Source organism: Petromyzon marinus, chromosome 66 (assembly GCF_048934315.1).
Source record: "Petromyzon marinus isolate PM22_M1 ecotype Great Lakes invasive population chromosome 66, UKy_Petmar_22M1.pri1.0, whole genome shotgun sequence".
Classification (NCBI taxonomy): Eukaryota; Metazoa; Chordata; class Hyperoartia; order Petromyzontiformes; family Petromyzontidae; genus Petromyzon; species Petromyzon marinus.
This window is the reverse complement of record NC_133732.1, coordinates 5,334,160-5,360,875: the sequence shown is the minus strand read 5'-3', so window position 1 is coordinate 5,360,875 and position 26,716 is coordinate 5,334,160. Positions and strand designations below refer to the sequence as shown.

Below are 26,716 nucleotides of genomic sequence, written 5' to 3'. Positions count from 1 at the left end.
ACAGAGACCCATAGACTCACCACACAGAGACCCATAGACTCACCACACAGAGACCCACAGACTCACAATATGCACTCACACAAGGCTGTGGATGCGGCTGATGTGATTAGTAAAAAACACTTTTATTTATTCATATCCAGACAAACATTGGAATGAAGCATCATCTGCTTGTCTATTCAGTAGACGTGGCTGACTTAATGTGGCTGACTAAGGAGATTTGGCTGGCTTAGGAGATTTGGCTGACTTAGTGGATGTGGCTGACTTAGTGGCTGAGGCTGACTTAGTGGATGTGGCTGACTTAGTGGATGTGGCTGACTTAGGAGATTTGGCTGACTTATCGGACGTGGCTGACTTAGTGGATGTGGCTGACTTAATGTGGCTGACTTAGTAGATGTGGCTGACTTAGTGGATGGGGCTGACTTAGTGGATGTGGCTGACTTAGTGGATGTGGCTGACTTAGTGGATGTGGCTGACTTAGTGGATGGGGCTGACTTAGTGGATGAGGCTGACTTAGTGGATGAGGCTGACTTAGTGGATGTGGCTGACTTAGTGGATGTGGCTGACTTAGGAGATTTGGCTGACTTAGCGGATGTGGCTGACTTAGTGGATGTGGCTGACTTAATGTGGCTGACTTAGTAGATGTGGCTGACTTAGTGGATGGGGCTGACTTAGTGGATGTGGCTGACTTAGTGGATGTGGCTGACTTAGTGGATGTGGCTGACTTAGTGGATGGGGCTGACTTAGTGGATGAGGCTGACTTAGTGGATGAGGCTGACTTAGTGGATGTGGCTGACTTAGCGGATGAGGCTGACTTAGTGGATGTGGCTGACTTAGTGGATGGGGCTGACTTAGTGGATGTGGCTGACTTAGTGGATGAGGCTGACTTAGTGGATGTGGCTGACTTAGTGGATGTGGCTGACTTAGTGGATGTGGCTGACTTAGTGGATGTGGCTGATTTAGTGTATGTGGCAGACTTAGTGGATGGGGCTAGCTAAGTGGATGTGGCTGACTTAGTGGATGTGGCTGACTAAGTGGATGTGGCTGACTTAGTGGATGTGGCTGACTTAGTTGATGAGGCTGACTTAGTGGATGAGGCTGACTTAGTTAATTTGGCTGACTTAGGAGATTTGGCTGACTTTGTGGATGGGGCTGACTTAGTGGATGAGGCTGACTTAGTGAATTAGGCTGACTTAGTGAATGAGGCTGACTTAGTGAATGAGGCTGACTTAGTGGATGAGCCTGACTTAGTGGATGGGGCTGACTTAGTGGATGGGGCTGACTTAGTGGATGGGGCTGACTTAGTAGATGGGGCTGACTTAGTGGATGGGGCTGACTTAGTGGATGAGCCTGACTTAGTGGATGGGGCTGACTTAGTGGATGGGGCTGACTTAGACTTAGTAGATGTGGCTGACTCAGTGGATTTGGCTGACTTAGTTAATTTGGCTGACTTAGCAGATGAGGCTGACTTAGTGGATGTGGCTGACTTAGTGGATGGGGCTGACTTAGTGGATAGGGCTGACTTAGTGGATGGGGCTGACTTAGTTAATTTGGCTGACTTAGCAGATGGGGCTGACTCAGTGGATGTGGCTAACTTAGTGGATTTGGCTGACTTAGTTAATTTGGCTGACTTAGCAGATGGGGCTGACTTAGTGGATGTGGCTGACTTAGGGGATTTGGCTGATTTAGGAGATTTGGCTGACTTAGGAGATTTGGCTGACTTGGTGGATGTGGAATTTGAAGGACGTTTTGATGATCCAGGCGTCCGCTTGTCAGACTTGTGGCCTGGTCACAAACGGACACACACACAGATACAAAGATAAAGATCCCCCATATAGCCTTAACAGACTGTAGGGGCAAGTGCTGTTAGCGAGCAGCACCTATGAAGGCCCGAACGGTACACGAGAGGGTGGGTGGCCAGCACCACGCCCGACCACCTTTGTCTCCCCAGTGGCAATGTTTACTACACACCGCACCAGGTACTCATTTGAGGCCGAATTGACCTAGGGGAGGCCCAGGACCGGTTCAGATAATCGTCAATGGTGTTGACCGTGAGCGGGAATCGAACCCGTGTCGTTGGGTTCATCGCGCAGCGTAGCGCTAACTACCGCTCCCCACAGACACACACACAGACACACACACAGACACACACACAGACACACACACAGACACACACACAGACACACACACACGCAAACACACAGACACACACACATACGCAGACACACACACAGACACACACAGACACACACACACGCAAACACACACAGACACACACACGCAAACACACACGCAGACACACACGCAGACACACACACAGACACCTACACAGACACAAAGATACACACACAAAGATAAAGATCCCCCGTATAGCCTTAACAGACTGTAGGGGCAAGTGCTGTTAGCGAGCACCTATGAAGGCCGGTAACGGTACACGAGGGGGTGGGTGGCCAGCACCACGCCCGACCGCCTTTGTCTCCCTAGTGGCGATGCTTACACACCGCACCAGGTACTCATTTGAGGCTGAGTCGACCTAGGGGAGGCCTGGGACCGGTTCAGATAATCGTCACTGGTGTTGGCCGTGAGCGGGAATCGAACCCGGGTCGCCAGGTTCATAGCGCAGCGCGCTAACCGCTACACTATCGCTCCCCACAAACACACACACTATCGCACCTGGTGGTCCACCTTTAAAAAGGGGGACCACCAGGGCATCCTTCCAATCCTGCGGAACCTGACCAGTGGTCCAAACTGTTGTTATGATGTCATATAGGGCAGTCTGTGCACAAACGCCACCCTCCCTCAGCATTTCAATTGGGAAATCATCTCTGCCTGATGCCTTTCATGGTCTCAGACTCTGGATCGCCTTCAGTACTTCCTCAACAGATGGCACTTCAGCCAGCCACTCACAGGGGGTGACTTCTTCCAATATTGGAGGCACCACAGCCTCAGCAGGGCAATCCCCATTTGTGCCACAATGTTTTCTGGACTGAAGGATTTGCCCTCCCCCAGGACTTAACAGAAATGCTCAGCAAATCTGCAAACCTGTTCCTGGGGGTCGGAGATTGGATCACTGTTTTTTCCCCCAATGATGGTAATAGGTGTGACGCTGCAGGTTACTTTTTTATGAATTTAAATAGGGATTTGTGATCGTGGGCCACTGAGGCAGACTCCATCTCCTCAGCAACCCGCGACCACCACCCATCCTTGCAGCGCCTCACGGCTCTCCGAACCTCCGAGTGAAGGCTGCGGTAAGCCTCATTCTCAGACGTGGGATGCTGTAGCCGATGAGAGTGGGCCTGTCGCTTTTTCTCAACTATCCTGAACACCTCCTCTGTCAGCCAGGGTCTATGGGGAGCTCTGGACTGTGTACCCAAAACAGCCATTGCAGCTGCATGAGTCACAGTCCTAAACCTCGCCCATTTCCCCTCGACATCAGGAGGAGTGGGGGACGATGCCAACCCCAGCCGCAAGCGATGATGAAATTCTCGCTTGCAACTTTCATTAGCTAACTGAGACCAGGCCACCTTGGGTTGGAATGGGGTCCTGGGTGTACACCCACCACCGGAGTGGAAGAATGGCAGGCGCATCTTACAGATGACTAGTCGATGGTCAGAGGGTAGATCAGCTCCACGGTAGGTCCTGGTGTCAAGGACATGGGCCCGCATCCGCTGTCCCGTCACTACGTAGTCCAGCAGATGTTCTTGCTTGGACCCGGCATGCATCCATGATGTTGTGTGGATGCGCCGATGCCGGAACAGCGTGTTGGTAATTACAAGCCCATGGGCTGCACAAAAATATAGCAGCCTCCTACCGTTGTTATTGAGCTGATCTGGCCCATGCCTTCCACTCACTCCAGACCAGGTGCCAGCATCATGACCAACTCGGGCATTGAAGTCATCCAAAAATATGACTCTATCCCAAGGGGCCACTTTAGCCAGCACCTGTGACAGGAGGTCATAGAAGGCATCTGACTCATCGGCCTTGCCTGCATCCCTCCACGGATGTTCGTCTTCGGCGGGGGCATAAGTAACCACGACCACCATTCCTCGCCTCCGGTTGATGGGAAGGCGAGCCCAAAGTAGCCTGGGGCTTACAGCTTCCCACACCTCACCGCCACGCTCCCACGCCCCCTTCATTCTTTTGTTCAAAAGAAGACCCACACCCTGTTGTTTGGCAGTCTAAGGCCCCGAGTAGAGGACTGTCCACCCCGCATGGTGGCAGGAGCCAGAGCCGGTCCACCGGACCTCCTGAATGCCACAGAGATCCAGGCGGTACCGGTCCAGCTCCCGACAGAGGAGCGGCAGCCTCTCCTCCGCAGTGAGCGTTTGAACATTCCACGTGGCCACACGTAGTGGCTTTTTGTTATTTCTGGAGGAGCCCCGAGGGTAGAGATTCAATCTCCTGGCTCCGCCGAGATGGGGTTTGGCCAGGAGACGCCATAGACGCCTGTCCCCCCGGGCCCTCCGGCACACAGACGCGCACACACACACAGAGACACAGAGACACACACAGAGACACACAGAGACAAAGATCCCCCGTATAGCGCTTCATCAACAGACTGTCGGGGAAAAGTGCTGCTAGCGGACAGCCGGGCAGCTGTGAAGTCTCCCGACACCACCGTCACACGGAAGTCGGTGTCGGGGTGGTGGCCAGCAACACGCTCGCCCGGCCACCTTGTGTGTGTGTCCGTGTGTGTGTGTGTGTCTATGTGTCAGGCCATGTGTGTGTCTGTGTGTGTGTCCGTGTGTGTGTCCGTGTGTGTGTCCGTGGGGCCGTCCATGTGTGTGTGCGTCTCCGTGTGTGTGTGGGTGTGTGTCTCCGCGTGTGTGTGTGTGTGTCTCCGTGTGTGTGTGTCTCCGTGTGTGTGTGTCTCCGTGTGTGTGTGTGTGTCTCCGTGTGTGTGTGTGTCTCCGTGTGTGTGTCTGTCCGTGTGTGTGTGTCTCCGTGTGTGTGTGTCTGTGTGTGTGTGTCTGTGTGTGTCTGTGTCTGTGTGTGTCTCCGTGTGTGTGTGTGTATCTGTGTGTGTGTGTCTGTGTGTGTGTCCGTGTGTCTGTGTGTGTGTCTGTGTGTGTCTCCGTGTGTCTGTGTGTGTGCGTCTCCGTGTGTCTGTGTGTGTCTGTGTGTGTCTGTGTGTGTGTGCGCGTGTCTCTGTGTGTGTGTGTGTGTGTCTCCGTGTGTGTGTGTGTCTGTGTGTGTGTCTCCGTGTGTGTCTCCGTGTGTGTGTCTCCGTGTGTGTGTGTGTCTCCGTGTGTGTGTGTGTCTCTGTCTGTGTGTGTGTCTCCGTGTGTCTGTCTGTGTGTGTCCGTGTGTGTGTGTGTGTGTATCCGTGTGTGTATCTGTGTGTGTGTCTCCGTGTGTGTGTGTGTCTCCGTGTGTGTGTGTGTGTCTCCGTGTGTGTGTGTGTGTCTCTGTCTGTGTGTGTGTCTCCGTGTGTGTATCTGTGTGTGTGTCTCCGTGTGTGTGTGTGTCTCCGTGTGTGTTTCTCTGTGTGTGTGTGTGTCTCCGTGTGCGTCTCCGTGTGTGTGTGTCTATGTGTGTGTCTCCGTGTGTCTGTGTGTGTGTGTCTGTGTGTCTCCGTGTGTCTGTGTGTGTGTGTATCTGTGTGTGTATCTGTGTGTGTGTGTATCTGTGTGTGTGTCTCCGTGTGTGTGTGTATCTGTGTGTGTATCTGTCTGTGTGTGTGTGTATCTGTGTGTGTGTCTCCGTGTGTGTGTGTCTCTGTGTGTATCTGTGTATCTGTGTGTATCTGTGTGTCTGTGTGTCTGTGTGTGTGTATCTGTGTGTGTATGTCTCCGTGTGTCTGTGTGTGTATCTGTGTGTGTGTATCTGTGTGTGTGTGTCTGTGTGTCTCCGTGTGTGTGTGTCTCTGTCTGTGTGTGTATCTGTGTGTGTGTATCTGTGTGTGTGTGTCTGTGTGTGTCTCCGTGTATCTGTGTGTGTGTGTATCTGTGTGTCTCTGTCTGTGTGTGTGTATCTGTGTGTGTGTGTATCTGTGTGTCTCTGTCTGTGTGTGTGTATCTGTGTGTGTGTATCTGTGTGTATGTCTCTCTGTGTGTCTGTGCGTCTCCGTGCGCTCCGCCCCGCCCGCGTCTCACTCACCGGGACCGTCGCCGCCGCCCCGACGCCTCCCCTCGATCCTCGCCTCCTTCCCGCCCCTCTTCCTCTTCCTCGCCACCACCGCCTCCACCGCCTCCTCCTCCTCCTCCTCCTCCTCCTCCTCCTCCTCCTCCTCCTCCTCCGCCTCCTTGCCGCCGACTGGAATCCTCGGCGGCACCGCCACCGCCAGCCGGTCGCCTCGCAGGGGCGCGATGACGGCTCCCGCGTCCGTGGTGATGCGGGGACGCGTGAGCAGCTCGTGAGACCTCCGCGGGGTCCACTCAGGCCCCAGCGGGGATCTCAGCGTCACCTCCAGGTGCGCCGGCGAGCGGAAGGGGTGCGGCAGCTCGCTCACCTGCGTCTCGCGAGCAGGGGGCCCGCCAGCTCCATCATCGTCGTCGTCGTCATCGTCGTCATCATCATCATCGTCATAATCATCATCATCATCGTCGTCATCATCATCGTCGTCGTCGTCGTCATCATCATCATCGTCGTCATCATCATCATCATCATCGTCGTCATCATCATCATCATCATCGTCGTCACGGTGGCTAGGAGATGTTGACTACCTCGCCTGGTATGCAGGAGGTCGTGGGTTCCACTATCATCATCATCACGGTGGCTAGGAGATGTTGACTACCTCGCCTGGTACGCAGGAGGTCGTGGGTTCCACCACCACCACCATCATCATCACGGTGGCTAGGAGGTGTTGACTGGCTCGCCTGGTACGCAGGAGGTCGTGGATTCCACCACCACCATCATCACGGTGGCTAGGAGATGTTAACTACCTCGCCTGGTACGCAGGAGGTCGTGGGTTCCACCACAACCATCATTACGGTGGCTAGGAGATGTTGACTACCTCGCCCGGTGTACAGGAGGTCGTGGGTTCCAACACCACCACCATCATCATCACGGTGGCTAGGAGATGTTGACTACCTCGCCTGGTGTACAGGAGGTCGTGGGTTCCAACACCACCATCATCATCATCACGGTGGCTAGGAGATGTTGACTAACTCGCCTGGTATGCAGGAGGTCGTGGGTTCCACCACCACCATCGTCGTCACGGTGGCTAGGAGATGTTGACTACCTCGCCTGGTCTACAGGAGGTCGTGGGTTCCACCACCACCACCATCATCATCATCACGGTGGCTAGGAGATGTTGACTACCTCGCCTGGTGTACAGGAGGTCGTGGGTTCCAACACCACCATCATCATCATCACGGTGGCTAGGAGATGTTGACTACCTCGCCTGGTATACAGGAGGTCGTGGGTTCCAACACCACCATCGTCGTCACGGTGGCTAGGAGATGTTGACTACCTCGCCTGGCATACAGGAGGTCGTGGGTTCCACCACCACCACCATCATCATCATCACGGTGGCTAGGAGATGTTGACTACCTCGCCTGGTATGCAGGAGGTCGTGGGTTCCAACACCACCATCATCATCATCACGGTGGCTAGGAGATGTTGACTAACTCGCCTGGTATGCAGGAGGTCGTGGGTTCCACCACCACCATCGTCGTCACGGTGGCTAGGAGATGTTGACTACCTCGCCTGGCATACAGGAGGTCGTGGGTTCCACCACCACCATCATCATCACGGTGGCTAGGAGATGTTGACTACCTCGCCTGGTATACAGGAAGTCGTGGGTTCCACCACCACCATCATCATCACGGTGGCTAGGAGATGTTGACTACCTCGCCTGGTGTACAGGAGGTCGTGGGCTCCACCACCACCACCATCATCATCACCACGGTGGCTAGGAGATGTTGACTACCTCGCCTGGTGTACAGGAGGTCGTGGGTTCCACCACCACCATCATCACGGTGGCTAGGAGATGTTGACTACCTCGCCTGGTTTACAGGAGGTCGTGGGTTCCACCACCATCACCACCCCCATCATCATCATCATCACGTTGGCTAGGAGATGTTGACTGCCTCGCCTGGTATGCAGGAGGTCGTGGGTTCCACTATCATCATCATCACGGTGGCTAGGAGATGTTGACTACCTCGCCTGGTGTACAGGAGGTCGTGGGTTCCACCATTATCACGGTGGCTAGGAGATGTTGACTATCTCGCCTGGTGTACAGGAGGTCGTGGGTTCCACCACCACCACCATCATCATCACGGTGGCTCGGAGATGTTGACTACCTCGCCTGGTGTACAGGAGGTCGTGGGTTCAACCACCACCATCACCATCACGGTGGCTAGGAGATGTTGACTACCTCGCTTGGTATACAGGAGGTCGTGGGTTCCACCACCATCATCATCATCATCACGGTGGCTAGGAGATGTTGACTACCTCGCCTGGTATACAGGAGGTCGTGGGTTCCACCACCACCATCATCATCACGGTGGCTAGGAGATGTTGACTACCTCGCCTGGTGTTCAGGAGGTTGTGGGTTCCACCACCACCATCATCATCACGGTGGCTATGAAATGTTGACTACCTCGCCTGGTGTTCAGGAGGTTGTGGGTTCCATCACCACCATCATCATCACGGTGGCTAGGAGATGTTGACTACCTCGCCTGGTGTTCAGGAGGTCGTGGGTTCCATCAACACCATCATCATCACGGTGGCTAAGAGATGTTGACTACCTCGCCTGGTGTTCAGGAGGTCGTGGGTTCCACCACCATCATCACCATCACGGTAGCTAGGAGATGTTGACTACCTCGCCTGGTGTACAGGAGGTCGTGGGTTCCACCACCACCACCACCATCATCACGGTGGCAGGGGATGTTGACTACCTCGCCAGGTATACAGGAGGTCGTGGGTTCCACCACCACCATCATCATCACGGTGGCTAGGAGATGTTGACTACCTCGCCTGGTGTACAGGAGGTCGTGGGTTCCACCACCACCATCATCATCACGGTGGCTAGGAGATGTTGACTACCTCGCCTGGTGTACAGAAAGTCGTGGGTTCCACCACCACCACCACCATCATCACGGTGGCTAGGAGATGTTGACTACCTCGCCTGATGTACAGGAGGTCGTGGGTTCCACCACCATCATCATCACGGTGGCTAGGAGATGTTGACTACCTCGCCTGGTGTACAGGATGTCGTGGGTTCCACCACCATCACCATCATCATCATTATCACGGTGGCTAGGAGATGTTGACTACCTCGCCTGGCTACAGGAGGTCGTGGGTTCCACCACCACCACCATCACGGTGGCTAGGAGATGTTGACTACCTCGCCTGGTGTGCAGGAGGTCGTGGGTTCGAAGACCACCACCACCATCATCATCACGGTGGCTAGGAGATGTTGACTACCTCGCCTGGTATGCAGGAGGTTGTGGGTTCCACCACCACCACCACCATCATCATCACGGTGGCTATGAGATGTTGACTACCTCGCCTGGTGTACAGGAGGTTGTGGGTTCCACCACCACCACCACCATCATCACCACGGTGGCTAGGAGATGTTGACTACCTCGCCTGGTGTACAGGAGGTCGTGGGTTCGATCACGACCCTGACGATGCCTGCTGCTGCTGCTGTAGATTTGGAGTCTGCGTCTCTCTCTCATCATCATCATCGCGGTGGCTAATGGAGTGGTGGTGGTGGAGTGGTGGTGGAGTGGTGGTGGAGTGGTGGTGGAGTGGTGGTGGAGTGGTGGTGGCAGCAGTACCGGTGTGTGTGTGTGTACGTGTACGTGTGTGTGTGTGTGCCACTAAGAGGTGGGGCCTTACCATCAGCCCCACCAAAACTAAGCACCTGCCTGGGTATTTTGTACCATCGGACACTCCACCCCCACAACTCCCAATCGGTGATGGGGCAGTTGTGGAGAGAGTGGGGAGTTTCCCATACCTGGGCAGTGTGCTTATGACTGGCTCCAGTTTAACAGCAGAGGTCTCACTCCGAATCAGTCGAGCGGCAATATCTTTTCATCGGTTGCGTAACGCTGTGTGGAAGCTACCTGGTCTGTCGCTCCGCACTAAGCTTCAGGTCTTCTCGGCCACGGTCATTCCCTCCCTTCTCTACGCTTGCGAAACGTGGACCCCCCTAATGGAACATCTTCGCCGGTTAGAAACATTTAGGCTGGCCTGCATACGATCCATCCTGAGTTTAACCAGACTGGATTGTGTGAGGAGCTCACAAATCCTTGAAAGATCTGGGCAGGGTCCCATCGGTGAGCTCCTCCGGCAGGCAAGGCTGCGATGGCTGGGTCATGTAGCCCGCATGCCCAGCCACCGCATGCCGAAACAGCTTTTGTTCGGCCGGATTGAGGGGGCTAAGCAGGCGCGGCACGGGCTAGAGAAGAGATGGAGTGATGTGGTACAGGAGGACGTGGAGCTGAGTGGACTTGCCGATGACCGGTACCAGCGGTGTCAAGATCGGCCTCTGTGGAGGAGGCTCGTGAAGGACGCTACTGGGCAGTTGGAGGCAGTCGCCCTCCAACAACAACGGAGGGCGGAGGAGCGACGCTCACAACAGCGAGCGGAGCGCCGGGTGGCTAAAGCACAGCAGGTTGGCACAGTAGGGGGCACAGGTGGTGCATCAGCCACAGTCATCTCAGTCAGTCGACCCGTGGCACCTGGGTCTGCCCCGTGACCTCCTGCCAGCGGGCGTTCGACACTTCACGTGGCCTCAGGGTGCACATAGCCTGGCACAAGCGTCGTGGTGACGTCACCGCCACTTAGTGGCGAATGGCGGTTGTTGTTGTTGTGTGTACACGTGTGTGTGTGTACGTGTGTGTGTACGTGTGTGTGTACGTGTGTGTGCGTGTGTGTGTACGTGTGTGTGTACGTGTGTACGTGTGTGTGTACGTGTGTGTGTACACGTGTGTGTGTGTACGTGTGTGTGTATGTGTGTGTGTGTACGTGTGTGTGTATGTGTGTGTGTGTACGTGTGTGTGTGTACACGTGTGTGTGTGTGTACGCGTGTGTGTGTACACGTGTGTGTGTGTGTATGTGTGTGTGTGTGTACGTGTGTGTGTGTACACGTGTGTGTGTGTACGTGTGTGTGTACGTGTGTGTGTACGTGTGTGTGTGTACACGTGTGTGTGTGTGTACGTGTGTGTGTGTACACGTGTGTGTGTGTACACGTGTGTGTGTACACGTGTGTGTGTGTGTGTACACGTGTGTGTGTGTGTGTACGTGTGTGTGTGTGTGTGTACGTGTGTGTGTACGTGTGTGTGTGTGTGTACGTGTGTGTGTGTACACGTGTGTGTGTGTACGCGTGTATGTGTGTGTGTACGTGTGTGTGTGTGTGTGTACACGTGTGTGTGTTTGTGTACGTGTGTGCATGTGTGTACGTGTGTGTGTGTGTACGTGTGTGTGTGTGTATGTGTGTGTGTACGTGTGTGTGTACGTGTGTGTGTACGTGTGTGTGTATGTGTGTGTGTACGTGTGTGCGTGTGTACGTGTGTGTGTGTGTGTACGCGTGTGTGTGTGTGTACGTGTGTGTGTGTACGTGTGTGTGTGTACGTGTGTGTGTGTACGTGTGTGTGTACACGTGTGTGTATACGTGTGTGTACACGTGTGTGTGTACGTGTGTGTACACGTGTGTGTGTACGTGTGTGTGTGTGTACGTGTGTGTGTACACGTGTGTGTGTGTACGTGTGTGTGTGTACGCGTGTATGTATGTGTGTACGTGTGTGTGTACGTGTGTGTGTGTGTGTGTACGTGTGTGTGTGTACGTGTGTACGTGTGCGTGTGTACGTGTGTGTGTACGTGTGTGTGTACGTGTGTGTGTACCTGTGTGTGTGTGTGTACGTGTGTGTGTACGTGTGTGTGTACGCGTGTGTGTGTGTACGTGTGTGTGTATACGTGTGTGTGTGTGTGTACGTGTGTGTGTACGTGTGTGTGTACGTGTGTGTGTGTACGTGTGTGTGTGTACACGTGTGTGTGTGTGTGTACGTGTGTGTGTGTACACGTGTGTGTGTGTGTGTGTACACGTGTGTGTGTGTGTGTACACGTGTGTGTGTGTGTACGTGTGTGTGTGTGTGTACGTGTGTGTGTGTGTGTACGTGTGTGTGTGTGTACACGTGTGTGTGTGTACGCGTGTATGTGTGTGTGTACGTGTGTGTGTGTACACGTGTGTGTGTGTGTGTACGTGTGTGTGTGTATGTGTGTGTGTGTGTACGTGTGTGTGTACGTGTGTGTGTGTGTACGTGTGTGTACGTGTGTGTGTGTACGTGTGTGTGTGTGTACGCGTGTGTGTGTACACGTGTGTGTGTACGTGTGTGTGTGTGTACGTGTGTGTGTACACGTGTGTGTGTGTACGTGTGTGTGTGTGTGTGTACGCGTGTATGTATGTGTGTACGTGTGTGTGTACGTGTGTGTGTGTGTACGTGTGTGTGTGTACGTGTGTGTGTGCGTGTGTACGTGTGTGTGTACGTGTGTGTGTACGTGTGTGTGTACCTGTGTGTGTGTGTGTACGTGTGTGTGTACGTGTGTGTGTACGCGTGTGTGTGTGTACGTGTGTGTGTGTACGTGTGTGTGTGTGTGTACGTGTGTGTGTGTGTACGTGTGTGTGTACGTGTGTGTACGTGTGTGTGTACGTGTGTGTGTGTACGTGTGTGTGTGTACACGTGTGTGTGTGTGTACGTGTGTGTGTGCACGTGTGTGTGTGTACACGTGTGTGTGTGTGTGTACACGTGTGTGTGTGTGTGTACGTGTGTGTGTGTGTACGTGTGTGTGTGTGTACGTGTGTGTGTGTACACGTGTGTGTGTGTGTGTACGCGTGTATGTGTGTGTGTATGTGTGTGTGTGTGTACACGTGTGTGTGTGTGTGTACGTGTGTGTACGTGTGTGTGTGTATGTGTGTGTGTGTGTACGTGTGTGTACGTGTGTGTGTGTGTGTGTACGTGTGTGTGTACGTGTGTGTGTACGTGTGTGTGTGTACGTGTGTGTATGTACACGTGTGTGTGTGTGTACGTGTGTGTGTGTGTGTACGTGTGTGTGTGTACGTGTGTGTGTATGTGTGTGTGTATGTGTGTGTGTACGTGTGTGCATGTGTGTACGTGTGTGTGTGTGTGTACGTGTGTGTGTGTGTACGCGTGTGTGTGTGTGTATGTGTGTACGTGTGTGTGTGTACGTGTGTGTGTGTACGTGTGTGTGTGTACGTGTGTGTGTGTGTACGTGTGTGTGTGTACGTGTGTGTGTACACGTGTGTGTATACGTGTGTGTGTACACGTGTGTGTGTACGTGTGTGTACACGTGTGTGTGTACGTGTGTGTGTGTGTACGTGTGTGTGTACACGTGTGTGTGTGTACGTGTGTGTGTGTGTACGCGTGTATGTATGTGTGTACGTGTGTGTGTACGTGTGTGTGTGTGTGTGTACGTGTGTGTGTGTACGTGTGTACGTGTGTGTGTGCGTGTGTACGTGTGTGTGTACGTGTGTGTGTACGTGTGTGTGTACCTGTGTGTGTGTGTGTACGTGTGTGTGTACGTGTGTGTGTACGCGTGTGTGTGTGTACGTGTGTGTGTGTACGTGTGTGTGTGTGTACGTGTGTGTGTACGTGTGTGTGTACGTGTGTGTGTGTACGTGTGTGTGTGTACACGTGTGTGTGTGTGTGTACGTGTGTGTGTGTACACGTGTGTGTGTGTGTGTGTACACGTGTGTGTGTGTGTGTACACGTGTGTGTGTGTGTACGTGTGTGTGTGTGTGTACGTGTGTGTGTGTGTGTACGTGTGTGTGTGTGTACACGTGTGTGTGTGTACGCGTGTATGTGTGTGTGTACGTGTGTGTGTGTGTACACGTGTGTGTGTGTGTGTACGTGTGTGTGTGTATGTGTGTGTGTGTGTACGTGTGTGTGTACGTGTGTGTGTGTGTGTGTACGTGTGTGTACGTGTGTGTGTGTACGTGTGTGTGTGTGTACGCGTGTGTGTGTGTGTGTACACGTGTGTGTGTACGTGTGTGTGTGTGTACGTGTGTGTGTACACGTGTGTGTGTGTACGTGTGTGTGTGTGTGTGTACGCGTGTATGTATGTGTGTACGTGTGTGTGTACGTGTGTACGTGTGTGTACGTGTGTGTGTGTACGTGTGTACGTGTGTGTGTGCGTGTGTACGTGTGTGTGTGCGTGTGTACGTGTGTGTGTACGTGTGTGTGTACGTGTGTGTGTACGTGTGTGTGTACCTACGTGTGTGTGTACGTGTGTGTGTACGCGTGTGTGTGTGTACGTGTGTGTGTGTACGTGTGTGTGTGTGTACGTGTGTGTGTGTGTACGTGTGTGTGTACGTGTGTGTGTACGTGTGTGTGTACGTGTGTGTGTGTACGTGTGTGTGTGTACACGTGTGTGTGTGTGTACGTGTGTGTGTGTACACGTGTGTGTGTGTGTGTACACGTGTGTGTGTGTGTGTGTACACGTGTGTGTGTGTGTGTACACGTGTGTGTGTGTGTACGTGTGTGTGTGTGTGTACACGTGTGTGTGTACACGTGTGTGTGTGTGAGACTACCTGGTGTGCCGTGAAGGCAGGGTTACGTTGCTCGTTGATGTAAACGTGAGGCAGACGCTCGTCACGCCGGGCTGGGCGCTGCTGCTGTGGTGGTGGTGGTGGAGTTTCTCGTCTGGAGTGGGGGGTGGGTGAGAGGGTGAGAGAGTGAGTGGGTGGGTGAGAGGGTGAGTGGGTGGGTGAGTGGGTGGGTGAGTGGGTGAGTGAGAGAGTGAGTGAGTGGGTGAGTGAGTGGGTGAGTGAGAGAGTGAGTGAGTGGGTGAGTGAGTGGGTGAGTGAGAGAGTGAGTGAGTGGGTGAGTGGGTGAGTGGGTGAGAGAGTGAGTGAGTGAGTGGGTGAGTGGGTGGGTGAGTGGGTGAGTGGGTGGGTGAGTGAATGGGTGAGTGGGTGAGAGGGTGAGAGGGTGAGTGGGTGGGTGGGTGTGTGAGTGAGTGGGTGGGTGAGAGGGTGAGAGAGTGAGTGAGTGGGTGAGTGAGTGGGTGAGTGAGAGAGTGAGTGAGTGGGTGAGTGAGTGGGTGAGTGAGAGAGTGAGTGAGTGGGTGAGTGAGTGGGTGAGTGAGAGAGTGAGTGAGTGGGTGAGTGGGTGAGTGGGTGAGAGAGTGAGTGAGTGAGTGGGTGAGAGAGTGAGTGGGTGAGTGGGTGAGAGAGTGAGTGGGTGAGTGAGTGAATGGGTGAGTGGGTGAGAGAGTGAGTGGGTGAGTGAGTGAATGGGTGAGTGGGTGAGAGAGTGAGTGGGTGAGTGAGTGGGTGAGAGAGTGAGAGAGTGAGTGGGTGAGTGAGTGAGTGAGGGAGTGAGTGAGTGGGTGGGTGAGTGAGTGGGTGAGAGAGTGAGTGAGTGAGAGAGTGAGTGTGTGAGTGAGGGAGTGAGTGAGTGGGTGAGTGAGTGGGTGAGAGAGTGAGAGAGTGAGTGGGTGAGTGAGTGAGTGAGGGAGTGAGTGAGTGGGTGAGTGAGTGGGTGAGAGAGTGAGTGAGTGAGAGAGTGAGTGTGTGAGTGAGGGAGTGAGTGAGTGGGTGAGTGAGAGGTGGAGTGAGTGAGAGAGTGAGTGAGTGAGTGAGTGAGGGAGGGAGTGAGTGAGTGGGTGAGTGAGTGAGAGAGTGGGTGAGTGGGTGGGTGAGTGAGTGGGTGGGAGAGTGAGTGAGTGGGTGAGTGGGTGGGTGAGTGAGTGAGGGAGAGAGTGAGAGAGTGAGTGGGTGAGTGGGTGAGTGAGTGAGTGGGTGAGTGAGTGGGTGAGGGAGTGAGTGAGTGAGTGGGTGGGTGGGTGAGAGAGTGGGTGGGTGAGTAGGTGAGTGAGCGACTGATTGAGCGAGTGACTGAGTGAGTGAGTGAGCGACTGAGTGAGTGAGCGAGTGACTGACTGAGTGAGCGAGTGACTGAGTCAGCGAGTGACTGAGTGAGCGAGCGAGTGACTGAGTGACTGAGTGAGTGAGTGACTGAGTGAGTGACTGAGTGACTGAGTGAGTGAGCGACTGAGTGGGTGAGCGACTGAGTGAGTGAGTGACTGAGTGAGTGACTGACTGAGTGAGCGAGTGACTGAGTGACTGAGCGACTGAGTGACTGAGCAAGCGAGTGACTGAGTGAGTGACTGAGTGACTGAGCAAGCGAGTGACTGAGTGAGTGACTGAGTGACTGACTGACTGAGTGACTGAGTGAGCGAGTGACTGAGTGAGTGACTGAGTGAGTGACTGAGTGAGTGAGTGAGTGACTGAGTGAGTGAGTGAGTGACTGAGCGAGTGACTGAGTGAGTGACTGAGTGACTGAGTGAGTGACTGACTGAGTGACTGAGTGAGTGACTGACTGAGTGAGTGACTGAGTGAGTGAGTGACTGACTGAGTGACTGACTGAGTGAGTGACTGAGTGAGTGACTGACTGAGTGAGTGACTGAGTGAGTGAGTGACTGAGCGAGTGACTGAGTGAGTGAGTGAGTGACTGAGTGACTGACTGAGTGAGCGACTGAGTGAGTGACTGAGTGACTGACTGAGTGAGTGACTGAGTGAGTGAGTGACTGAGCGAGTGACTGAGTGAGTGACTGAGTGAGTGAGTGACTGACTGAGTGACTGACTGAGTGAGTGACTGAGTGAGTGACTGACTGAGTGAGTGACTGAGTGAGTGAGTGACTGAGCGAGTGACTGAGTGAGTGAGTGAGTGACTGAGTGACTGACTGAGTGAGCGACTGAGTGAGTGACTGACTGAGTGACTGAGCGAGTGACTGACTGAGCCACGCTCACCGTCTCCGCGGGAGCGGTGCCCGCAGCCCCACCCCTCCCCAGTGACCCCACCCGGGCAGGGCGCCCCCCCCAACATCCCCGGCCCCCTGGGCCCCCTGGGCCCCCTGGGCCCCCTGGGCCCCCTGGGCCCCCTGGGCCCCCTGGGCCCCCTCGGCCCGGCGCCTCTCCGCACGTTCGCGTGCAAACTGCTCCATCACCACCACGGCGTCGTCGCCGGCAAACGCTTCCTCCACGGCACGCCGCTGGAGCTCCTCGGCCTCGCCGGCCACGGCCACCGCCCCGGCGTCACCGCCGTCACCGGCGTCACCGGTGTCACCGTCCTGACTCAACGGGAGGGAGGGGTGAAGGCCGGGGTCCGCCGGTCAGGTCACGCAGAACTCGCTCGCTCGCTCGCCCGCCTACTCATCCACTCGCTCACTCATCCACTCGCTCACTCACTCATCCACTCGCTCGCTCGCCTACTCATCCACTCGCTCACTCATCCGCTCGCTCGCCTACTCATCCACTCGCTCACTCATCCACTCGCTCACTCATCCACTCGCTCACTCATCCACTCATCCACTCGCTCACTCATCCACTCATCCACTCGCTCACTCATCCACTCACTCACTCATCCACTCGCCCACTCACTCGCTCACAAACCCAGTCACTCATCCACTCACTCACTCACTCATCCACTCACTCACTCAACCACTCACTCACTCAACAACAACAACCGCCATTCGCCACTAAGTGGCCAGGCTATGTGCACCTTGAGGCAACGTGAAGTGTCGAACGCCCGCTGGCAGGAGGTCACGGGGCAGACCCAGCAGGTGCCACGGGTCGACTGACTGAGATGACTGTGGCTGATGTACCACCTGTGCCCCCTACTGTGCCAACCTGCTGCTTTAGCCACCCGGCGCTCCGCTCGTTGTTGTGAGCGTTGCTCCTCCGCCCTCCGTTGTTGTTGGAGGGCGACTGCCTCCAACTGCCCAGTAGCGTCCTTCACGAGCCTCCTCCACAGAGGCCGATCTTGACACCGCTGGTACTAGTCATCGGCAAGTCCACTCAGCTACACGTCCTCCTGTACCACATCACTCCATCTCTTCTCTAGCCCGTGCCGCGCCCATTTAGCACCCTCGATCCGGCCAAACAAAAGCTGTTTAGGCATGCGGTGGCTGGGCATGCGGGCTACATGACCCAGCCAACGCAGCCTTGCCTGCCGGAAGAGCTCACCGATGGGACTTTGTCCAGATCTTCCAACGATTTGTGAGCTCCTCAAATAATCCAGCCTGTAGGTTAAACCCAGGATGGATCGTAGGCAGGCCAGCCTAAATGTTTTTAACCGGCTACGATGTTCCATTAGGGGGATCCCACGTTTCGCAAGCGTAGAGAATGGAGGGAATGACCGTGGCCGAGAAGACCTGAAGCTTAGTGCGGAGCGACAGACCAGGTAGCTTCCACACAGCGTTACGCAACCGATGAAAAGATATTGCCGCTCGAATGATTCGGAGTGAGACCTCTGCTGTTAAACTGGAGCCGGTCATAAGCACACTGCCCAGGTATGGGAAACTCTCCACTCTCTCCACAACTGCCCATCACCGATTGGGAGTGTGGGGTGGAGTGTCCGATGGTACAAAATACCCAGGCAGGTGCTTAGTTTTGGTGGGGCTGATGGTAAGGCCCCATCTCTTAGTGGCACGCTCCAGGTTCAGCAGCAGCGCCTCCAACTCCCTCCTTTGAGTGAGCAGCAATTACCAGATTATCGGCATACATAACGTAGTTGAGCAATAGGGAGCCATCCCTTGACCGCACCCGGGCATCGATCAGCCTCCCATTATATCTGTACCATATGGAGATTCCCCCGTACAGCTATTGAAGACTTCACGAACTACGTGGTCAAAATAGATGTTAAATAATGTGGAAAGCCAGAGGACATCCCTGTCGCACCCCAAGGTGTACAGGGAATGGCTCTGACTCCCGGCCACGTAGTTTTACCCGGGCCCGCTCAATATCATGAAGGTCCTGAATGATCGTGAGCAGGGGGTCATGGACTCCGAAAGCACGAAGAAACAACCCAGAGCCCAGACCTACTGATGGTATCATAGGCCTTGACCAGGTCAATAAAGCAGAGATGTAGGTCTTGTTGGAATTCCATACACCTCTGCTGTAGCAGACAGACAGAAAATATGGCATCTGTGCAGGACCGCCCTTTCCTGAAACCACATTGGGGCTCCGCAAGCCTCTCCTCAGCGTGCCTGGCAAGGCGATGTTGAATAATCCTTGCCAGGACCTTTCCCGGCACACTGAGGAGTGAGATGACCCTGTAGTTGTTACAGTCTGTGCGGTCCCCCTTCTTCAAGAGGGGGACCACCAGGGCATCCTTCCAATCCTGTGGAACCCGTCCAGTGGTCAGACTGTTGTTATGATGTCATGTAGGCAGTCTGTGCACAAACGCCACCCTCCCTCAGCATTTCGCTTGGGAGATCATCTCTGCCCGGTGCCTTTCCTGGTCTCAAGACTCTGGATCGCCTTCAGTACTTCCTCAACAAATGGCACCTCAGCCAGCCACTCACATGGGGTGACTTCTTCAAATATTTGAGGCACCGCAGCCTCAGCAGGGGTCATCCTCACTTTGTCCCACGATGTTTTTTCCATGTTGAAGGATTTCCCCTTCCCCAGGACTTCACAGAAATGCCCAGCAAATCTGCAAACCTGTTCCTGGGGTCAAAGATTGGATCACCGTTTTTTCCCCTGATGATGGTAATAGGTGTGGCACTGCAGGTTACTTTTTTGATGGAGTTAAATAGAGATTTGTGATCGCGGGCCACTGAGGCAGACTCCATCTCCTCAGCAACCCGCGACCACCACCCATCCTTGCAGCGCCTCACGGCTCTCCGAACCTCCGAGCGAAGGCTGCGGTAAGCCTCCTCATTCTCTGACGTTGGATTCTGTAGCCGATGAGAGTGGGCCTGTCGCTTTTTCACAGCCAGCCTGAACACCTCCTCTGTCAGCTAGGGTCTATGGGAGTCTGGACTGTGTACCCAAAAAGCAGCCATTGCAGCTGCATGAGTCACAGTCCTAAACCTCGCCCATTTCCCCTCGACATCAGGAGGAGTGGGGGACGATGCCAACCCCAGCCGCAAGCGATTATGAAATTCTCGCTTGCAACTTTAATCAGATAACTGAGACCAGGCCACCTTGGGTTTGAATGGGGTCCTGGGTGTACACCCACCACCGGAGTGGAAGAATGGCAGGCGCATCTTACAGATGACAAGTCGATGGTCAGATGGTAGATCAGCTCCATGGTAGGTCCTGGTGTCAAGGACATGGGCCCGCATCCGCTGTTCCGTCACTACATAGTCCAGCAGATGTTCTTGCTTGGACCTGGTATGCATCCATGATGTTGTGTGGATGCGCCGATGCCGGAACAGCGTGTTGGTAATTACAAGCCCATGGGCTGCACAAAAATCTAGCAGCCTCTTACCGTTGTTATTGAGCTCATCTGGCCAATGTCCTCCAATCACTCCAGACCAGGTGCCAGCATCATGACCAACTCGGGCATTGAAGTCACCCAACAAGATGACTCTATCTCGAGGGGCCACTTTAGCCAGCACCTGTGACAGGAGGTCATAGAAGCATCTGACGCATCGGCCTTGCCTGCATCCCTCCACGGATGTTCATCTTCGGTGGGAGCATAAGTAACCACGACCACCATTCCTCGCCTCCGGTTGATGGGAAGGCGAGCCCAAAGTAGCCTGGGGCTTACAGCTTCCCACACCTCACCGCCACACTCCCACGCCCCCCTTCATTCTTTTGTTCAAAAGAAGAGCCACACCCTGTTGTTTGGCAGTCTGCTGCCCCGAGTAGAGGACTGTCCACCCCTCATGGTGGCAGGAGCCAGAACCGGTCCACCGGACCTCCTGAACGCCACACAGAGATCCAGGCGGCACCGGTCCAGCTCCCGACAGAGGAGCGGCAGCCTCTCCTCCGCAGCGAGCGTTCGAACGTTCCACGTGGCCGTCCGTGGCGGCTCTTCGTTGTTTCCGGAGGAGCCCCGAGGGTGGAGAGATTCAATCTCCTGGCTCCGCCAATCGGGGTTTGGCCACGGGGACGTCACGGACGGCCGTCCCTCCCCGCGGTGGCACTCCGCTAACTCAACCCCAACCCCTCCCCACCACGGCAGCCCTCACCTCGGTGGCGATGAACGTGGGCGTGGGTCCGCCCAGGGGCCGACTCGCCATGCCCAGCACGGCCTCCACCACCGCCTCCACCGCCTCCGCCTCCACCGCCGCCCTCCCGCTCCCCCGCTGGGCGTCCACCACAGCCGCCGCCTTCTCCACCGCGCCGTCGTCAAGGCGACGAGCCGCCGTTGCCTTGACGACGCCGACGCTGCTCCGCTTGGCCGGGGGCTGGGGGCCGTGGCTCCGCTTGCTCCGCTTGCTCCGCTTGCTCGTCGCCGCAGCTTCTTCCTCCTCCTGCTGCTGCTGCTGCTGCTGCTGCTCCCGCCGCTCCTTCTTCTTCCTCTTCCGCAGGAGACGTCGCCGCACCTCCTCACGCACCCCCTCACGCACCCCGTCGTCGTCATCGCCTTCCAGCTCGGCAAACATCTCGTCAAGTCCCTCCCCCTCCCCCTGCTGCTGCTGCTGCATCGCCGCCTCCACTGACTCCTCCTCCACCTCCTCCTTCACTGACTCCACCGCCTCCTCCTCCTTCACTGACTCCACCTCCTCCTCTCTCCTTCACTGCTTCTGCCTCCTCCTCCTCCTCCTCCACTGACTCCACCTCCTCCTTCACTGCTTCTGCCTCCTCCTCCTCCTCCTCCTCCCACTGACTCCACCTCCTCCTCCTTCACTGCTTCTGCCTCCTCCTCCTCCCTCCTCCACTGACTCCACCTCCTCCTCCTTCACTGCTTCTGCCTCCTCCTCCTCCTCCTCCTCCTCCTCCTCCTCCACTGACTCCACCTCCTCCTTCACTGCTTCTGCTTCCTCCTCCACTGCCTCCTCCTCCACTGCCTCCTCCACTGCCTCCACCTCCTCCTCCACTGACTCCACCTCCTCCACTGCCTCCTCCTCCTCCTCCACTGACTCCTCCTCCACTGCCTCCACCTCCTCCTTCACTGCTTCCACTTCTCCACCTCCACTGACTCCACCTCCTCCTCCTCCACTGACTCCTCCTCTTCCTCCACTGACTCCTCCTCCTCCACTGCTTCTGCCTCCACTGACTCCTCCTCCACTGACTCCTCCTCCACTGCCTCCCCCTCCTCCTCCACTGCCTTCACATCAACGTCATCTTCCACCTCCCCCTCCACCTCCTCCACCTCCTCTTTCCTCGCCTCCCCCTGCACCGCCTCCTCGCCCCCCTCCTCCATCGCCTCCACCCCCTCTACCTCCTCATCATTCACTCCTCCACCTCCTCCTCCTCCACCTCCTCCTCCACCTCCTCCTCCACCGCCTCCACCACCTCCTCCATCCTCCTCCACCGCCTCCTCTCCTGGAATCGGCGAAGCGTCGACTCCTCGTCCGAGCTCACGTCGCTGTCATCCTCGTCACCCGCTGCTCCACCTGCTGCTCCACCCGCTGCTCCACCTGTTGCTCCACCCGCTGCTCCACCTGCTGCTCCACCCGCTGCTCCACCTGCTGCTCCACCTGTTGCTCCACCCGCTGCTCCACCCGCTGCTCCACCTGTTGCTCCACCTGCTGCTCCACCTGTTGCTCCACCTGCTGCTCCACCTGCTGCTCCACCTGCTGCTCCACCTGCTGCTCCACCTGTTGCTCCACCCGCTGCTGCACCTGCTGCTCCACCCGCTGCTCCACCTGTTGCTCCACCTGCTGCTCCACCTGTTGCTCCACCTGTTGCTCCACCTGCTGCTCCACCTGCTGCTCCACCTGTTGCTCCACCTGCTGCTCCACCCGCTGCTCCACCCGCTGCTCCACCCGCTGCTCCACCTGTTGATCCTCCTGTTGCTCCACCTGCTGCTCCACCTGCTGCCCCACCTGTTGATCCTCCTGTTGCTCCACCCGCTGCTCCACCTGCTGCTCCACCCGCTGCTCCACCTGCTGCTCCACCTGTTGCTCCACCTGCTGCTCCACCTGCTGCTCCACCCGCTGCTCCACCTGTTGCTCCACCTGCTGCTCCACCCGCTGCTCCACCTGTTGCTCCACCTGCTGCTCCATCTCCACCTGCTGCTCCACCTGCTGCTCCATCTCCACCTGCTGCTCCATCTCCACCTGCTGCTCCACCCGCTGCTCCATCTCCACCCGCTGCTGCTCCACCCCCGCCTGCTTCACCGCCGTGTTCTGGCCGGCCCAACGCGGCGGCGACGTCGTTCCCCTCGGGAACGTCGTCCGCCCGGGACAGCCTCCCGCTCATCCACGGGTTTGAGCGAGCTCCAGGCCTCCTCCTCCTCCTCCTCCTCCCCCCCGCCGCCTCGCCCCCCTCCCCCGCCTCCTCCTCGCCCTCCTCCTCCACCTCCTCCCCCTCTTCGTCGCCGCGTAGATGTCCGAGACCTGCCGGCGTCTCGGATCCGGAATCATCGACGGACGATTCGGGGTCCGATTGGAAGGCCGAGGGAGCCGTCCTCTCCGTGAGCTCACGACTCTTCTGGAGCTGCTCGGCCAGCTGGGCACGGGCCTGGGGGGGGGGGGGGTGGTGAGTCTGTGGTGAGTCTGTGTGGTGAGTCTGTGGGTGTCTGTGGTGAGTCTGTGGGTGTCTGTGGTGAGTCTGTGGGTCTCTGTGTGGGTGAGTCTGTGGGTCTCTGTGTGGTGAGTCTGTGGGTGTCTGTGTGGTGAGTCTGTGGGTGTCTGTGTGGTGAGTCTGTGGGTGTCTGTGTGGTGAGTCTGTGTGGTGAGAATCTGTGGTGAGTCTGTGGGTGTCTCTGTGTGGTGAGTCTGTGGGTGTCTGTGTGGTGAGTCTGTGGGTGTCTCTGTGTGGTGAGTCTGTGGGTCTCTGTGTGGTGAGTCTGTGGGTCTCTGTGTGGTGAGTCTGTGGGTGTCTGTGTGGTGAGTCTGTGGTGAGTCTGTGGGTGTCTCTGTGTGGTGAGTCTGTGGGTCTCTGTTTGGCGAGTCTGTGGGTCTCTGTGTGATGAGTCTGTGGGTGTCTCTGTGTGGTGAGTCTGTGGGTGTCTGTGTGGTGAGTCTGTGGGTCTCTGTGTGGTGAGTCTGTGGGTCTCTGTGTGGTGAGTCTGTGGGTCTCTGTGTGATAAGTCTGTAGGTCTCTGTGTGGTGAGTCTCTGTGTGATGAGTCTGTGTGGTGAGTCTGTGGGTGTCTGTGTGGTGAGTCTGTGGGCCTCTGTGTGGTGAGTCTGTGGGTCTCTGTGTGGTGAGTCTCTGTGTGATGAGTCTGTGTGGTGAGTCTGTGGGTCTCTGTGTGGTGAGTCTGTGGGTCTCTGTGTGGTGAGTCTGTGGGTCTCTGTGTGGTGAGTCTGTGGGTGTTTCTGTGTGGTGAGTCTGTGGGTCTCTGTGTGGTGAGTCTGTGTGTCTCTGTGTGGTGAGTCTGTGGGTCTCTGTGTGGTGAGTCTGTGGGTCTCTGTGTGATGAGTCTGTGGGTCTCTGTGTGGTGAGTCTGTGGGTCTCTGTGTGGTGAGTCTGTGTGTCTCTGTGTGATGAGTCTGTGGGTCTCTGTGTGGTGAGTCTGTGGGTCTCTGTGTGGTGAGTCTATGTGTCTCTGTGTGGTGAGTCTGTGCGTGTCTCTGGGTGGTGAGTCTGTGGGTCTCTGTGTGGTGAGTCTGTGGGTCTCTGTGTGGTGAGTCTGTGTGTCTCTGTGTGGTGAGTCTGTGGGTCTCTGTGTGGTGAGTCTGTGGGTCTCTGTGTGGTGAGTCTGTGGGTCTCTGTGTGGTGAGTGTGTGGGTCACACTCACCCACCCACCCACTAACCCACTCACCCACCCACCCACTCACCCACCCACCCACTCACCCACCCACCCACTCACCCACCCACCCACTCACCCACCCACCCACCCACTCACCCACTCACCCACCCACCCAGTGACCCACCCACTCACCCACCCACCCACTCGCCCACCCACCCACTCACCCACTCACCAACCCACCCACTCACCCACTCACCCACCCACCCACCCACCTCCAGGTTGTATTTGCCAATGACGAGCTTTGACCTGGCCCACTTCCCGGTATTCTTGTGTCTCAGGGTCATCCTCTCCTGTGGACGCGGTGAGCAGACAACCATCATCAGTGCAACAGCCCTGGGGTGGCCTCCATCCAACAGCGGATAGACCACGGCTGATGGTGGTGATGATGGTGATGAGGGTGGTGATGAGGGTGGTGATGGTGGTGGTGATAGTGATGGTGGTGGTGATGATGGTGGTGGTGGTGGTGATGGTGATGATGATGGTGATGATGATGGTAGTGATGGTGGTGGTGATGATGATGGTGGTGGTGGTGATGATGATGGTGGTGGTGGTGATGATGATGGTGGTGGTGGTGATGATGATGGTGGTGATGATGATGGTGGTGATGATGATGGTGATGATGGTGATGATGATGATGATGTTGATGATTATGATGGTAGTGATGGTGGTGGTGATGATGATGATGATGGTGGTGGTGATAGTGATGATAGTGATGGTGGTGATAGTCATGATAGTGGTGGTGGTGATGATGATGGTGGTGGTGATGATGATGATGATGGTGGTGGTGATGATGATGGTGGTGGTGGTGGTGGTAGTGGTGGTGGTGATGGTGGTGTTGGTGATGGTGGTGATATCGGTGATGGCGGTGGTGGTGATGGTGGTGATGGTGATGATGGTGGTGATGGTGGTGATGTCTCGATGGTGGTGATGATGGTGGTGATGGCGGTGATGATGATGATGGTGATGGTGTTGATGTTAGTGATGGTGATGATAGTGATGGTGGTGATGATGATGGTAGTGATGGTGGTGGTGATGATGGTGGTGATGATGATGGTGATGATGGTGGTGATGATGATGGTGATTATGGTGATGATGGTGGTGGTGATAGTGGTGATAGTGATGATGGTGGTGGTGATAGTGATGATGATGGTGGTGGTGATGATGATGATGATGATGGTGGTGATGGTGGTGGTGGTGATGATGATGGTGGTGGTGGTGATGATGATGATGATGGTGGTGATGATGATGATGGTGGTGATTATGATGATGGTGGTGATGATGATGGTAGTGATGGCGGTGGTGATGATGGTGGTGGTGATGATGATGATGATGGTGGTGGTGGTAGTGATGGTGTTGATGTTAGCGATGGTGATGATGGTGGTGATGGTGATGATGGTGGTGATGATGATGATGGTGGTGATGGTAGTGATTGTATTGATGGTGGTGATGGTAGTGATGGTAGTGATGGTATTGATGGTGGTGGTGATGATGGTGGTGATGATGATGTTGGTAGTGATAATGGTGGTGATGAGGAGGTATGATGATGGTGGTGATGGTAGTGATGGTATTGATGGTGGTGATGATAGTGGTGGTGGTGGTGACGATGGTGGTGATGGCGGTGATGATGATGATGGTGATGGTGTTGATGTTAGTGATGGTGATGATAGTGATGGTGGTGATGATGATGGTAGTGATGGTGGTGGTGATGATGGTGGTGATGATGATGGTGATGATGGTGGTGATGATGATGGTGATTATGGTGATGATGGTGGTGGTGATAGTGGTGATAGTGATGATGGTGGTGGTGATAGTGATGATGATGGTGGTGGTGATGATGATGATGGTGGTGATGGTGGTGGTGATGATGATGGTGGTGGTGGTGATGATGAATGATGGTGGTGATGTGATGATGGTGGTGATGATGATGATGGTGGTGATGATGATGATGGTGGTGATGATGATGATGGTGATGATGATGATGATGGTGGTGGTAGTGATGGTGTTGATGTTAGCGATGGTGGTGATGGTGGTGATGATGATGATGTGGTGATGATGATGGTGGATTTGATGATGGTGGTGGTGATGATGGTGGTGGTGCATGATGTGTGATATCATTATTGTTGATGATGGTGATGATGGTGGTGATG

At 55.4% G+C, this 26,716-nt stretch overlaps 2 protein-coding genes across 16 annotated transcripts; both read right to left on the bottom strand.

Moving 5' to 3' along the window:
* Positions 1–874: 874 nt before the first annotated feature.
* Positions 875–21,444, bottom strand: LOC142906506 (uncharacterized). The gene is made up of 5 exons (XM_076054452.1): positions 20,893–21,444; positions 16,721–17,040; positions 14,498–14,609; positions 6,097–6,448; positions 875–1,782 (listed from the first exon to the last, which is right to left on the bottom strand). Exons 1-5 carry the CDS (start codon positions 21,349–21,351, stop codon positions 1,181–1,183), a joined length of 1,845 nt encoding a protein of 614 aa, XP_075910567.1. The 5' UTR covers positions 21,352–21,444; the 3' UTR covers positions 875–1,180.
* Positions 21,445–22,154: 710 nt separating this feature from the next.
* LOC116937024 (uncharacterized) lies at positions 22,155–26,093 on the bottom strand. Of its 15 annotated transcripts, none has more exons than XM_076054445.1 (4): positions 24,782–26,093; positions 22,732–23,332; positions 22,636–22,695; positions 22,155–22,599 (listed from the first exon to the last, which is right to left on the bottom strand). In XM_076054445.1, exons 2-4 carry the CDS (start codon positions 22,951–22,953, stop codon positions 22,228–22,230), a joined length of 654 nt encoding a protein of 217 aa, XP_075910560.1. In that variant the 5' UTR covers positions 22,954–23,332; positions 24,782–26,093; the 3' UTR covers positions 22,155–22,227. The 15 variants fall into 15 exon arrangements, with proteins under 15 accessions (XP_075910560.1, XP_075910565.1, XP_075910566.1 ...); XM_076054450.1 differs by having other exon boundaries at positions 22,155–22,791; positions 22,864–22,911; positions 22,960–23,332; XM_076054451.1 differs by having other exon boundaries at positions 22,155–22,791; positions 22,882–22,911; positions 22,960–23,332.
* Positions 26,094–26,716: the final 623 nt, after the last annotated feature.

Coding starts and splice junctions, on each gene's coding strand:
- LOC142906506 (XM_076054452.1), bottom strand. CDS start 21,351: ATGCAGCAGCAGCAGCAGGGGGAGGGGGAGGGACTTGACGAGATGTTT. Junction 6,449..14,497: donor CTGCCTTCACGGCACACCAG/GTAGTCTCACAC, acceptor CGCGAGACGCAG/GTGAGCGAGCTGCCGCACCC. Junction 1,783..6,096: donor GGGCGGCGGCGACGGTCCCG/GTGAGTGAGACG, acceptor GTTTGTGACCAG/GCCACAAGTCTGACAAGCGG.
- LOC116937024 (XM_076054436.1), bottom strand. CDS start 22,953: ATGGAGCAGCGGGTGGAGCAGCAGGTGGAGATGGAGCAGCAGGTGGAG.